At 40.6% G+C, this 13,846-nt stretch overlaps 1 protein-coding gene across 3 annotated transcripts in view; it reads left to right on the top strand.

Moving 5' to 3' along the window:
• DYNC2H1 (dynein cytoplasmic 2 heavy chain 1) overlaps positions 1-13,846 on the top strand; it is a 418,528-nt gene that overhangs the window by 242,327 nt on the left and 162,355 nt on the right. For all 3 annotated transcript variants that reach the window (XM_024099590.3, XM_024099589.3, XM_024099588.3), the window contains 3 exons: positions 9,876-10,036; positions 12,687-12,812; positions 13,551-13,661. In XM_024099590.3, coding sequence (XP_023955358.2) covers positions 9,876-10,036; positions 12,687-12,812; positions 13,551-13,661 — 398 coding nt within the window. The remainder of the gene's footprint in view (positions 1-9,875; positions 10,037-12,686; positions 12,813-13,550; positions 13,662-13,846) is intronic.

Below are 13,846 nucleotides of genomic sequence, written 5' to 3'. Positions count from 1 at the left end.
TGCCAACCCCTCTCAGCCTCCCCCCCCCCCGACAAAGGTATGCCTGGCTCCCCGGTCTTCAAAGAGTGCCTCAGTTGCAACTAATCTGTCCCAGTGACCAACAGACACTTGCAGTGCGTTCGCTGCCTGGGAGAGAAGCACATTCCACAAAGGTATGGCAACTGAAGCCCAGGTCCAGGAAAGACAAAGAGCAAAGACTCAAAATCCTACTCATGGATTCAGCCCTTCAACCCCCAGAGTCCCGGCGGGAACTCTCACCCATAACCCTCTACTTCAAAGGGAGGTGAGCCCAGAGAGATGAGCCACTCACGCAAGAAAAGGTCTGTGAGACCCCATAACAAGCCCTGATGGAACCAAAAAACAACGTTCAGCTCTATCAGTACTGATGGCACCGAAGCCATCTAAAGCTGGTGCCCAGGACATGCACAGTACCGAACCCACAGAGCAAGTTGGACTGCCCAAAGATCTGATGGGTCTGGGCAAAGAAGCACCAGTACCGTGGGGCCATGAAAAACATAGAGGATCTGCCCTGGGGAAGGCTTCGTTGGTACGGACATTGGCGCCAGTACCGACTCTGGTGCACCTGGCACCAACAGACCTCACTGCCAGGTCAACATCTCCGAACCCATCAGTGCAAGCCTTTCGGCCCTGACAACCACCTCCGGTACCAACGCTATCTGTACCATGGCATTGAAACTGGTGTCGACGGCTGACTTCCCCAGGATGTCATAATGTTCTACAAAGGTATGTGCAGATGCCCAGGTAGCTGCTCTGGAGTTTGCTGATATAGGGATACCCTTGGAGAAGGTGACAGAAGAGGAATCCAATCTCATAGAGTGTGTGCGTATTGAAAATGGGGGTGCTACATTACGCATCTGGTAACAGAGCTTGATACAGTTAGAGACCTATAAGGTGCGCTTTTGAGCTGAAATCACTGCACCTTTTGATCTATCTGCAACAGAAAGAAAAAGTCTCAGATTTTTTTGAATGCTCATGTTCTGTTTAAATAGAATGCCAGGGCTCTCCTCACGTTGAGCATACATAGGATGGTTTCCCTATTATCTTGATGAGGTTTAGGATAAAAGGATGGAAGTTGAATAAGCTGATTTACATGAAAATCAGAAGTCACCTTGGGAGTGAACTTCGGATGTGGTCTAAGAGTGACTTTGTCAGGGAAGATCACGGTGAAGGGGCCTCTCTCTCCCCTATCCTTCTTGCAAAGGTCATGGTGATCAGGAACAGGATAAGTTAATGAACAGTTGGGCATGGATTCAAATGGTGGTCTAGTCAGTCCTTTTAACATCAGGTTGAGATCCCATTGAGGAGTGGGAAGTCTGGGTTGGGGAAGGAGGTTCACTATGCCTTTGAGAAACCTCTTTATGGTCAGTTGAGAAAAAAATGATTATCCTTCTACCTGCTGGTTAAAGGTTGCAGTTACTGTTAAGTGAACCTTTAGTGAGACCCTATTTCTTGAGAGTCAACAGATAGTCCAGGACCTCTGATAGGGTGGCTGCATTTGGGGTGACTTCTCATTGGTTTAAAAAAATCTGGCTAAAATGGAAATAAAATTTTTAAAGAGGCTTGACATTAATTATCTACAGCTCCATTTTCTTTAGGAAAGCAGTAATGGTATCCAGAAATAAAATAAAATGTATGCTAAGCAGCACATCAGATTTCATTCTCACAGGCACTTTCCTAAAACTAAACCACACTTGAATTCATTCAGTCCCTTTGCATCTAGATAAATCATAATTATTTGCCAAAACAGATATAATTAAATCTGCTATTTCTGTTTGCAACTAGAAATAGCATTAGTCTGTTGTATGCTGTTAACATTACTACCCGCAGATCCCTGATAAAAGGGGTTAAAAAAAATTGGGCCATGCTTACTGCTGGCATAAATTGCCATAGCTGCATTAACTTTAAAACAAAGCTGCTGTGAAAAAGTGTTTACTGACTTCACTAGATCCACACCAATTTCCACCAGCAGAGAATTTGGCTCATTGTATCTGGATGTTGTGCTTAGATGTCAGACTTTTTTCTCCTCCCCTGTTTACTCAGGACAATTTCTCAGAGATAATGGCTCTGTATTCCTGACCTTTTAACTTTTTAATTGCCTCAGCCTGCAATACCACAGGCAGATCTGTATTATGGTTTTGTGTCCCATATGCTACTTTTGCTCCTGTTGTACTTCCTTAGATCATCATACAACTTCACAATGGCTATGTAATCCCTTAGCACTATAGCTCCAAATTTGTTTTTCTTTCCATTTTTGTCACATCTGCAAACTGAGCACTTGAAACTTCTGCAAAGACTTACTAACCTGGTGATGGTCTTGGATTCTGGGTTCCTGGAGTGTCCTTCTCCCTTTCTTGAAACCTATAAAAACGAATACAGTCATTTTCAATAACACTAGCTGTGAATGGGGACAAATTGAGTTCTCTCTAAAGCAACCTCTTATAAGAATCCTGTGAGGTTCCAAAGGTGGATACAAAGGTCATCAGTTCACCTCCAGATCAATACCCCCTTCCAACTCTATGACCATTCCTCATAACACCATGAAGATAGTTAATTGTACCCTCTGTTGGATGTTTAACATTTTTGCCCAGTTTCTCATGGTGATCATTGGCTTAGCCTTCTTTCCAGAACTCTGCAGGTCAATTTGTCATACCCATCTGACACTATAATTTCAGAACTTAGTTCTCACCACAGTCTGATGGGTCACGTATGTTACTTGTTTCAGGTGTCAGTTTTATCTTCTGACTCAGCATTTGATAGTGCTCACATCAAAGTGTGATCTTTTGGTACCTCCATCTTACATTCATCTATTAAAAAGCACTGTGGTGGGCTGTAGGTGTGCCTCCTGGAGTGCATCCTTCTTCCTATCAGGAGACACTGAACTACTTCACAAAGCACATTTCCAAAAGTCATGCACCCTTCCCCGATTCCCATTTCATTAATCTGGTGACTGGTGCAAAAAAGGGCTAGAACATTGGATCTGATGTGTCCTCTGCAGCCATACAACCTCATCCAGGTCTGTTCCTTGCTGGCTGGGTCACTCTGCAACGTGTGCAGGCATTGCTTTTCTGAGCACAGTTATATAGTATATGTAAAATTTCCTTCTCAACTGGTGAATCAGTCTTCAGTCCTGGTAGGATTCCCTTTGCATTCCCTCCGAGCTCTGGTAATAAATGAGGTGTTGGTCTTTGCACTGCTGTTTGACCAGCTCCTTCAGTTCTTCAGAACCCTGGAATCCAACCCTCAATCCCATAGATGCCAGTCTCCAGGAGCAGGGAGTTACATCTAAAGTAACATTTCATGCTGTGACACTTGGTCTTAACAAAAGTAAAAGCATATCTTCAACCATTTGGACCTATCGGGTGGGCTTTTGCAAGGCTGACAAATCACACAGAAGTGGTGTATGTTGTTAGAAAGCAAAAAATGAAAAGCAATTGACTTCTTTTGAAAGGCAAAGCTATATGTTCCTTGGGAGAAATTCAATTATCTTCTCTGAAGATCAACAGCTCAAATGAAGGAAACTGTCAGAATGGATTGTCTTAGCCATGAGTTGTTGGCCCCAGGTGAACAGCGTTTGAAGTTTTTCTCTGAATTTATCATCTGCATGGCATACAGTCAATAGATTTTCTCACATCAAGAAATAATACAAAGCTTCCCTGCATTTCCCTCTTTCCCCCCCCCCCCCCCCCCCCCCAATTTTGACCCTTCAGCACTGGGCTGGGATGCTTTCTTCTTGAATTGAAAACAGAATATCTATTCCCACTTTCCCCCCCTTGTTTCAAGGATTTTGAAGAAGAGCAAACAGTGCCAAGCTTGATAACCCCAGGTGAATATGGATGCCTTGGTTCTCCCAGCTCTTCAACATCGTAGTGGAGCCTTGGCTGGTGTCGTCTTCTTTCCTATTCAGGTAGACTCATTGAAATGTCTACCGTTAGGTTAGTTGTTATTGCTGGGGGGGGGGGTGTTTTTGTTTTGTTTTAATTAGCAAAAGTGATTAAATAATATTGAAGGCTAATGATTTGCCAGACATCATTCTTTCACATACTTTTGCATGTTTTACAAGATGAAAACATACAGGATGGGTTAACTTTTTAAGTTTTATTTTTAAATATATATTTTTCTAAGGTTTTTACAATAAGTTGGTGGGAGGGTACACTTTAAATAGATTGGTTCCCTGAATGAGTTTTGTACAGTGTGAATTAGACAGCCTTTGTTTAATATTGAATTATTTTAGTTTATTACAATAGCCTAGGTAATTATTATTTATTTAGAGTTTAATTCTCACCTACTCTGAGGAAAGAAGTAGGCTTCCACTTTGAGAAATGAGATAGCTTTGTGTCATTCATTTAAGGTATTCTGATGCTACTACTTAAGATACCTTCTCAGTACTTCTGTTTCTTGTCATCATCTGAACATGAATAGCTGTCATTTACATTCTTTTTCAGTGATTTGTTTAACTTTGTTTCCTAGCAACCTCTTGTTTTTAAAAGCAACACTATCAGAGCCGGTAAGCCTGAAACGATCTCTGCAGCTTTGTTTTGGTACATGTCATGCAGCTGCTTACTTGTGAGCTAGAAGAATAACTGAATCTTACAAGAATGCTTCACTCAAGGCTAAGACATGAGATATTCCCATGATCTAATATGATCTCCAGGAAACTAGGCATCTATCCATATTGCACCCCTAGTTCTTCACACTGATTATTACTTCTATTACATTATTGCCCAGTTTGCCTAGTTAGGATCAAGGCTCCATTGTGTTAGGGACTGTACAAACACAGAATAAAACATAGTTCCTGGTCTGAAAGGTAATGTTGGAAAAGTCAGTGTCAAAAGAGAACTGGCTTGAATATTGAAAGCAGAGTGGTTTTTCAAGAAGGGTGGTGACTAGTGGGCTACCACTGATAATTAGGCCTAGTTAAGTTATTGTAGGTATTGAAAACTTGATATAGCATATAGGGAAGAAAGACTATAATTCATTATACTTTTTGAATTTCCGTATGAGTAGATGTGAAGAATATTAACCAGTAGGAATGAGTATACAGTCAGTAGTCATATGCTATAAATCACTGTATAGGAGAAAATTGTGGTGTTTGTCGAATATGGAAATATAACACTTGGACATAGTGCTTATCCAAAGCTTATCCCTGAGGAAGATATTTACAAATGGATTCACTCCAGTGATAAGCCTCTGCTCTATCATTTTCTTATACTGAGCATGCTGCAATTGCAGCTGAGCAGGACTTTCCCTTCAATTGCAGCTCTGGTCTGCTACAAACTAAGTCTTGTCTGGCACCTGAACTGAGACAGCCCGAAGCTGGTGTTAATAGGACCTTCATGTATATTCTGGAGTGTCTAGTAAAATTGCTTTTAACAATTTAAAGCACTATAGAATATAGGCTATTAGCCTAAAATGAGGTAAATATGTTTAAAAATTTGCCCCACTCTTTTAAACTCAAATACATTTTAAAAATGGTTTAATGTTTGACATGGAGCATATCTGTTGATTTGTCATCGTAGGGTTTCTATAGCACCTAACACCTCGCTATCTTAGGGCTTGTCTATACTTACCGCGCTGGTTCGGCGGCAGGCAATCGAACTTCTGGGTTCAATTTATCGCGTCTAGTCTGGACGCGATAAATCGAACTCAGAAGTGCTCCCCGTCGACTCCGGTAATCCTGCTCGCCGCGAGGAGTACGCGGAGTCGACGGGGGAGCCTGCCTGCCGGGTCTGGACGGCGGTAAGTTCGAACTAAGGTACGTCGACTTCAGCTACGTTATTCACGTAGCTGAAGTTGTGTACCTTAGTTCGATTTGGGGGTTTAGTGTAGACCAAGCCTTAGGCTCAGTTCAGTTTTTCTTATCAGATGCAGAACTTTCAAAGCCAATTTGCAGCAGCCTCATTAGCAAAGTGTAGAGCCCTCAGTCCACCATCAAATCTGGTCAGAGGTCAGTCATCAGTGATGTGTGGCATTGTCTCTTTGGCAACAGCTGCATGAGGGATCCTTTTGTTGGACCAAAGTGTGCAGGCTGGCTGCATATTAACCCTTACCCAATCAAAATCCGTTAAGAAGTGTTGATGAATGGCATAGCAAATCAAAGCCAGGTATGCATATGGTCAGGACCTTATAAGAGACTGGTTTCTGACATCAGCTGCAGACCATTCTTCACACCACATAAACTTCACAGAGAAATCTGGGCAGGACAAGTGGGCCACAGTGAGTGCCTTGATGACAAGTGCGCTCTTGGGTGGTTGAAGATGTCTGTGTACAGTGGTAGGCTCAGGTTTGCCCTGATCTTCTCAACCATTCTGGCTGTCGCACTCTCACAACAGATGTGTGGAGGAGTGATGTTGCTTAACATGGGAAGTCATGGTACTGGTGTGCACATGATTACAACATAGTTATGTGTCAACCAACTTGACGTGAGTTGAATGGAGCTAGATTGGAGCACTGTATTTTGGTGCATAGTAACAGAGGGCTAAACCGGATGATCGGGTAGTTTGAGCGTTTGCTCCCTAAGAAGTGCTGGCCAGTTTGCTTAGAAGGTTGTGTGTCCTCACCTTAGCTGCAGTTTCCCTCAACTGATTAAGATGTGTGAGAGGAAATGCAGTGTTGTCAAGCACAGAATTATCACTGAAGCATGTGGTTAAATCCTTTTTACATAACTTTAAGCACGTACTTAAATGCTTTGCTGAATTAGATCAAAGTGCTCAACATCAAAGTGATGTGCTGCAGCAAATTATGGATGAAATTCATCCTGGTGCAGAAGGCTTGTGCAAGGTCATCCTAATCACTTAGGCTCTCATCACAAGCAAGACAAGTCCATAAGATTTGTATGGTGGTACTGCCACACTGGAATTAACCTGAGTGAAGGACATAAATCCACACCATGTAGAGGTCAAGCATAGGAGTTTATTACACACAGCGCTGGCGGAGTGTCACCTTGCTTATTAGGTTCAGAGACACTGTCAATCAATTGATTACAATAGAATATATAGATTTTTCCATGGGCGGGGGAAAGTGACGAGGTAAGCATTTCCACACCCTGAGATAGGTTTTGCAGCAAGACAAGATAACACAGTAGCCAATAGTTAACAGGTTACATAATGTCTCCGCCCATGGTCTCAAGTTAGCAAGTTAACATTTAATTAATACTTTGATAAAATGTTATTAGTATAAAATATATATGTTGAATTCTGATTTGGGGTCCATAGGAATGGAGCAACTCCTTTGATTGTCCAACAGGTACATTCCTAGGGGTTAAAGCAAAGAAACGGTGAAAGTATATGACAATAAAGATTGTCTTCTGTGTGTCTTAAGGCAAGGCATTGGTCCCTGGGAAGGGGAGGTGGAAGGATGCCATATCTTATACTGACATGTGCCAACTTTTCATAAACTCAAGGTTGGATCTGTGGGAAGAACGTCTCCGTACAGAAGAAACTAACACAATAGGAACAGGGATTCTGTGTTCAATCTGCAACTCTGAATAAGACTCAGTTATTTATTGCGGATGATACGAAGGTGGGAGGCGTTGCCAATTCGGAATAGGATAGGGATATTCTGCAGGGAGACTTGAATGAGCTTGTGAATTGGAGTATCAGAAATACGATGAAATTTAATAGTGAAAAGTGTAAGGTGATGCATTTGGGGATGACTAACAACAATTTTAGCTACAAGCTGGGGACACATTGGTTAGAAGTAACGGAAGAGGAGAAGGACCTAGGGGTTCTTGTAGACCGCAGGATGACTATGAGTCGACAATGTGACGTGGCGGTGAAAAAAGCCAATGCGGTCTTGGGATGCATTAGGCGAGGTATATCTAGTAGGGATAAGGAGGTGCTGCTTCCGTTGTATAAGGCGCTGGTGAGACCTCATTTGGAGTACTGTGTGCAGTTCTGGTCTGCCATGTTTAAAAAAGATGAACTTAAATTGGAACGGGTGCAGAGAAGGGCCACTAGGATGATCAGAGGAATGGAAAACCTGTCGTATGAAAGGAGACTGGAGGAGCTCGGGTTGTTTAGTCTGACAAAACGAAGGATGAGGGGGGATATGATTGCTCTCTTTAAATATATCAGAGGGATAAATACAAGGGAGGGAGAGGAATTATTCCAGCTTAGTACTAATGTGGACACGAGAACAAATGGATATAAACTGGCCGTGGGGAAGTTTAGGCTTGAAATTAGACGAAGGTTTCTGACCGTCAGAGGGGTGAAATATTGGAATGGGCTTCCGAGGGAAACGGTGGGGGCGAGGGACCTGTCTGGTTTTAAGATTAAGTTAGACAAGTTTATGGAGGGAATGGTTTGATGGTAAAACATATTAGCTGAGGAATACCAAGCAATGGTTGGTAAACAGTATAATGGCTAACAAGGGTCAGGCTGGAGACTCTTGCCTACATGCTCGGGGTCTTACTGATCGCCATATTTGGGGTCGGGAAGGAATTTTCCTCCAGGGTAGATTGGCTGAGGCCCTGGAGGTTTTTTGCCTTCCTCCGCAGCATGGGCCAGGGATCTCTAGCAGGAGGGTTCTCTGCCAATTGAAGTCACTAAGACACAGGATTTGGGGACTTCATCAGCAGAGTCAAGGAAGGGTAGGGACGGTTTTGTGGCCTGCAGCATGCAGGGGGTCAGACCAGATGATCATAATGGTCCCTTCTGACCTTAAAGTCTATGAGGCTATGAGTCTATTTAGTTCTTAGCTCCAACACCTGGCAATTTGCTGACTCGTCTTATTTTAGCAAAACAAGATTATCTGTTTACCCCAGCTTTCTCTTAGCTGATCACTATTTGCTAGGCCTCTGGTCTGTCTCTTGACCATACTCTGGACTTTGGGTCTGAAAAAGAGCTGGCACAATCCATATACCAGGTTGTTAAATAAAATGCACCTGGATTTTAACCCTTCACTGAGCCTATGTCAAAACTTCCTGTATTCTTTTACTCCAATTCTTCTCTTTCTGTATATTACCTGGAAGATAAGGAGGCACAACATTCTTGTACTTCTCATCGATCCAGTTTAGGAGCATCAATTTTGTGCTTGAATCATATAGGTGGATCATTAGAGCATGGGTGCTTCTACCTGTGCTACCTGATCTTTCTCATTGTAAAATCAAATATTCTCTATCCAAATAACTGAAGAGTCCCTATGCTAGGTGGTGTAGATCATGATAGCTTATTAAATACTGATGTTGAATGCTCTAAGGAAGTGCAGTCTCTCAAAGCTCAGCAAGGAAGTGTTATTCTCTGAAATCAAAGCAGTTTCATTTTGGCCTTGACTAAAGAGTTGTCTCTTGTCATCATTTCCTGAGATTGTGAACTTTGAAGAAGTCTTTTCCCAATATTAGGGTGCACTTGGGAGCTGTTTCTGCTTATCACCTACAAGTAAATTTAATCTCTCTTTAGTCCTCCTGTTGTTACGGTGGGTGGTTTTGTTTTGGTTTTTTAGTTCTGAAGGTTCCAGATTTGATCCCCCAACATATGTGATGTCTGTATAAACATGTAATTGATTGCAATTGAACTAGAATAAATAACGTGGTTCTAACATAGGCGCATTTTTGTGGTCACTAAGATCAGTCACAGCAACTAAGGCAGTCCCATATCCATAATAGCATCTGTCCTATTTGTCTTTCTGTTTAATTTTGCAATATGAATTTGTTGTATTACAGTACCTTATTTATATACCAAAGTGGGTCTTCTGTATGAATCAGAAGTTGAAAAAAAACACGTAGTCTTTTAGGAGCTGATGTTTTGTTCTAGCTATATATGTAGCTGGTTTATCTTTGAGTGGAAGGATTTTATTTCTAAGGAACATTCTATTTTTTTATTGTTGCTTTATTTTTTTTAATATTTGTCCAATTGCAGGAATAAAAGAGTTGTCCCCACCACCTCTGAATCTAAAACGTCTGTATAAAGAAACACTGGAAATTGAGCCCATCTTGATAATTATTTCTCCCGGTGCTGATCCTTCTCAAGAACTACAAGAACTTGCCAGTGTGGAAAGACATGGAGAGTGCTATCACCAGGTAGGTCTCAGATATGCATAATGATATAATATAATGTTTGTGTTTAAAATGACACAATGGTCATAGCAGTGTTTTTAATTTCTGTTTTTAACTGAAAAAGTAAAATCAGAGATTAAAGTAATATTCAGTACTACTGATCTTCATTTTCTTTAGGAAATTCTGTAAAATAGTTTGAGAATCTTAAAAACTAAGTATTAATTAATTGATAGCTGATAGTAGTTTTTGTACAGTACTTTGCTCTTTCGGGTCTGCCCAATAGATCATTCAAGATGGCTTCTCTGGGGAAGTACTTAGATTCAAGAGATGCATGTTTTGTGACAGCATGAAGTCTATCACTGACCAGCACTTTCAGATGCTTTCCTGCCTGGGTGAAAGCTGAACTGGTCTCCACATGTTTGCTCTGCACTGCATTTCAGTACAAAAGGTCAATTGATTTGACAAAGGAGTCTGAAGATCATTTTTCAAGAGCAGGTCTCATCAGCACAATATAGCCTGAGTCTCTGGATTGCATCTGAAAATCCAGCTATGAATAAACAGAAGACCCCAACCTTCTCTAAGCCGCTCGGTTTCAAGTGCAGAGAATATTTGGTACCATTGAATGCAGCTCTTAAAAAGATGCCCAGTAAGGATGAGAAGGACTCATCTCCAAAAGTCAGCTGCTTAAAGCTGACCAAGATTAGCTACAATTGGGTCCATGATATGTGTGTAACCTGACAGCAATTAACCTTTTAAGGTCTTCCCATAAAACTGATGCACTCATCCACAATGGGTATTTGAATATGAAGTACTCCACTTTGGATCTGAAGCAATCTTCCTCAACTCCTCTGATAACATAACAACAGGTTAGGGGCAGTTTAATCTTGCCTCTCAGCAGCCTTTGAATTTGTGTCTTTTTCTCAACTGAACACTAGTGTGATCTATCCCTCCTCTCATACTCTAACGATTCAAGTCTTTCTGGGATCCCATCTTATTATTAATATATACAAGAGCAGCTTTCTCGCTCTTCATCTTCTGACAGATCTGATATTAGCTCTGTGTGATTGGATCCAAGAATATCCCTCCCCTCTTGGCCATCCCATATAATGTTTTGGAATAATATCTGGACAAAGAGTGACATTCTTATGGTAAATCTTCTGGACATTGTCCTATTAAAAAAGATTAGAAGAGAAGCACTAAGTCTCCAAAATCATCTTCCCCAAACATTCCACACAGTAGCCAGAATCTCTCTTTTTTTTAATTTATCTCATAAATCATCTCTGTAAACTGACAGAGTAATTTTGAATCAACGGTGAAAGATAGGGAACAGGCCATTGAGGGTTTAGCATCTACTTCCACCTTTCCTGATAACTTGGTCACCTTTTCCTTATCTCCTCCTGATTATTCAAAAGCATTCCAAGATAAGGTATCATATGTTTGGTTTATACACTGGACATCCCTGCATCACCAATCCAAGAGAAGGCCCACAAACTCTTTGATTTATTTGAACTCAGGGATAAAAATCATGACAACTCTTCCATCAATAGATGTCTACTGGAGTTATCCACAGAGTCATGGTTCTCCTTACCTCTGTTTCATCAGTGACAGAGAAGCCAAGACACTTTAGTAGCTCCCTCAGAAGCACTTTGGCATCTTCTTAACCTGACTTGCACCAAGTTCCTTGTTATTTGACAGTCTCTGTTAGATGGTAGGGGAGCTTGGTTGAACATTCGTTAAGAGTAGTGTAATAGGCATCTGGCACAGTTTCACTGAGATGGGGAAAGGGAAATCTTGTCTTCATATATCATTCATCAGAAAGTTCAGTTTAAGATTTGATTTTCCATTTGGAAGTCCTAATTTATTTAGCAGCTGAACAGACAGCACTCTTAAGAAAATGAAGAAGACAAGGTCCTATGCTAGGTCATTTGTATCTCCCCACTCTTCTCATAGAAAGAAAACATGCTTGTTTCTCCTGTCCTTTACTAGTTTTACACTGATGTAACTCCATTATCTTCAATATAGTTATTCCTAATCTCCATCCATGTGAGTAGAAGAGAATCAAGTCCATCTTTTTTGCTACCAAAGGTGGTATCAGTAATCTCAGTACCAGCAGTGTCACACTATCAGAGTTCAGTGTCTAACAAAGCAATTTGTATGTCAACCTGAAAGGGAAACAACGCTGCCATCATCAGCTCTTTCAGTACCCAGCAGCATCAGCTCTTTCAGTACCAAGCACTGATTTTGATATTTTGGCTAGTGAGCTCCAATCCAATCTTTTTCAAAGACCCATCTCCATTTTCATCCTTATGTAGCAACAGACTCCTTTTTGATCCCATCATAATTACATTAGACCAATTGTTCCTGTAGATCATAAAGGATATGCCATCTAGATCAAATCCCTTTCATCTTGTCTAGAATGCTCAATTCTATGTATTGATGCATGTACACTCCCTAACACTCAGATGTTTGCAATGTTTGGGAGATTTATGCAGTTTGTTTTATTCCTACAATGGGGATCTTCAAAGGAAAAAATTTCAGAGAATTCTAGTTAATGATGAATAACCTTTCTATTTTGCATTTATAATCTAATTTTAAGTAGAGTGTTTTGTTTTCACGGTTGAACAAAATATTAAGGCATAATAAATTCCCAATACAAATGTGTTTCTTTTTGTAGGTTGCAATGGGCCAAGGCCAAGCTGACTTAGCCATTCAAACTCTAAAAGAATGTGCACGCAATGGAGGATGGCTTTGTTTGAAGAACTTGCATCTTGTTGTATCTTGGCTTCCTATTTTGGAAAAGGTGAGGATAACTGCATCAGAGTCATCTGCGTCATTTCAGAAACCTCTGGCAACTTCCATGCTAAGTATGCAAAGTTGATGACTGAAAAACGAGGGTCTGGAACAGAAATTTGCAGGTTTCCTAGTCACCAGTGTGATTACATGTTTGAAATCAAAGAGAAACACACCTCGTTTGATGTGTTTTTTACTTTAATTTTCATTGAGTATAGAAAATGAACTATTTCCTCAGAGCCCTATTCTGTCACCCTTATGATGTATTAGTACTTAATTATTTGAGTAGTCCCACTGTGACTCATACATGCTTGAGAATGTGTACTGCTTAAAGCAACAACGTCCGCTCAGAATCCAGTTTTTTTAATTAGTTTTAAGTACTCTATACCTGCCTCTGAGTCTTCCTGCTGTTTTTTGTTGCTTTGCAATCATATTTTCCTATATTTATAAAAAGATACTCTTCTGTGTTGTGTGAAAGACTCACACAGAGAGGAGAAAACTGACTATAAAGGTGTAATAGTGAAATAGCTATATACTAAGTGCTGTGAAATCTACAAAGTAAACCAACCTGAAAAAATGATTTTCTCCAATCTGTCAGTTCTTGTAATCCCAGATGTTGCTTGCAACAATAGTAGGTGTTTTCAGACAGAAGTATGAATTTAAGTTGATAGTATACCTTTAAACTTTTACTGTGCTGCAAAATCAAATATTCATAATTTTAATATAATACATCTCCTTTTTAAAATAGGAATTGAATACTCTTCAGCCCCAGCCTAATTTTCGTCTGTGGCTTACTGCTGAAGTTCATCCAAAATTTACTCTGATTTTGCTTCAGTCAAGTCTGAAAATAACGTATGAAGTAAGATTTCTAAGAAACGTTTTTATTGTATAGCTACAGACAAGTATTAATGCACTCATGAGAGATGAAATAACAGGCATATGTCTTATAGAAGAAAGTTCAGCAAATTGTAACTGTGACGTTGCAGTATATGAAAATATACTAATGAGTGTGAATATAATGTAACTGGAATATGCTTCATGCAA

The sequence above is a fragment of the Chrysemys picta genome, chromosome 1 (genome assembly GCF_011386835.1).
Source record: "Chrysemys picta bellii isolate R12L10 chromosome 1, ASM1138683v2, whole genome shotgun sequence".
Classification (NCBI taxonomy): domain Eukaryota; kingdom Metazoa; phylum Chordata; order Testudines; family Emydidae; genus Chrysemys; species Chrysemys picta.
The sequence above is the reverse complement of the archived record's forward strand: the minus strand, read 5'-3'. Positions and strand labels throughout refer to the sequence as shown.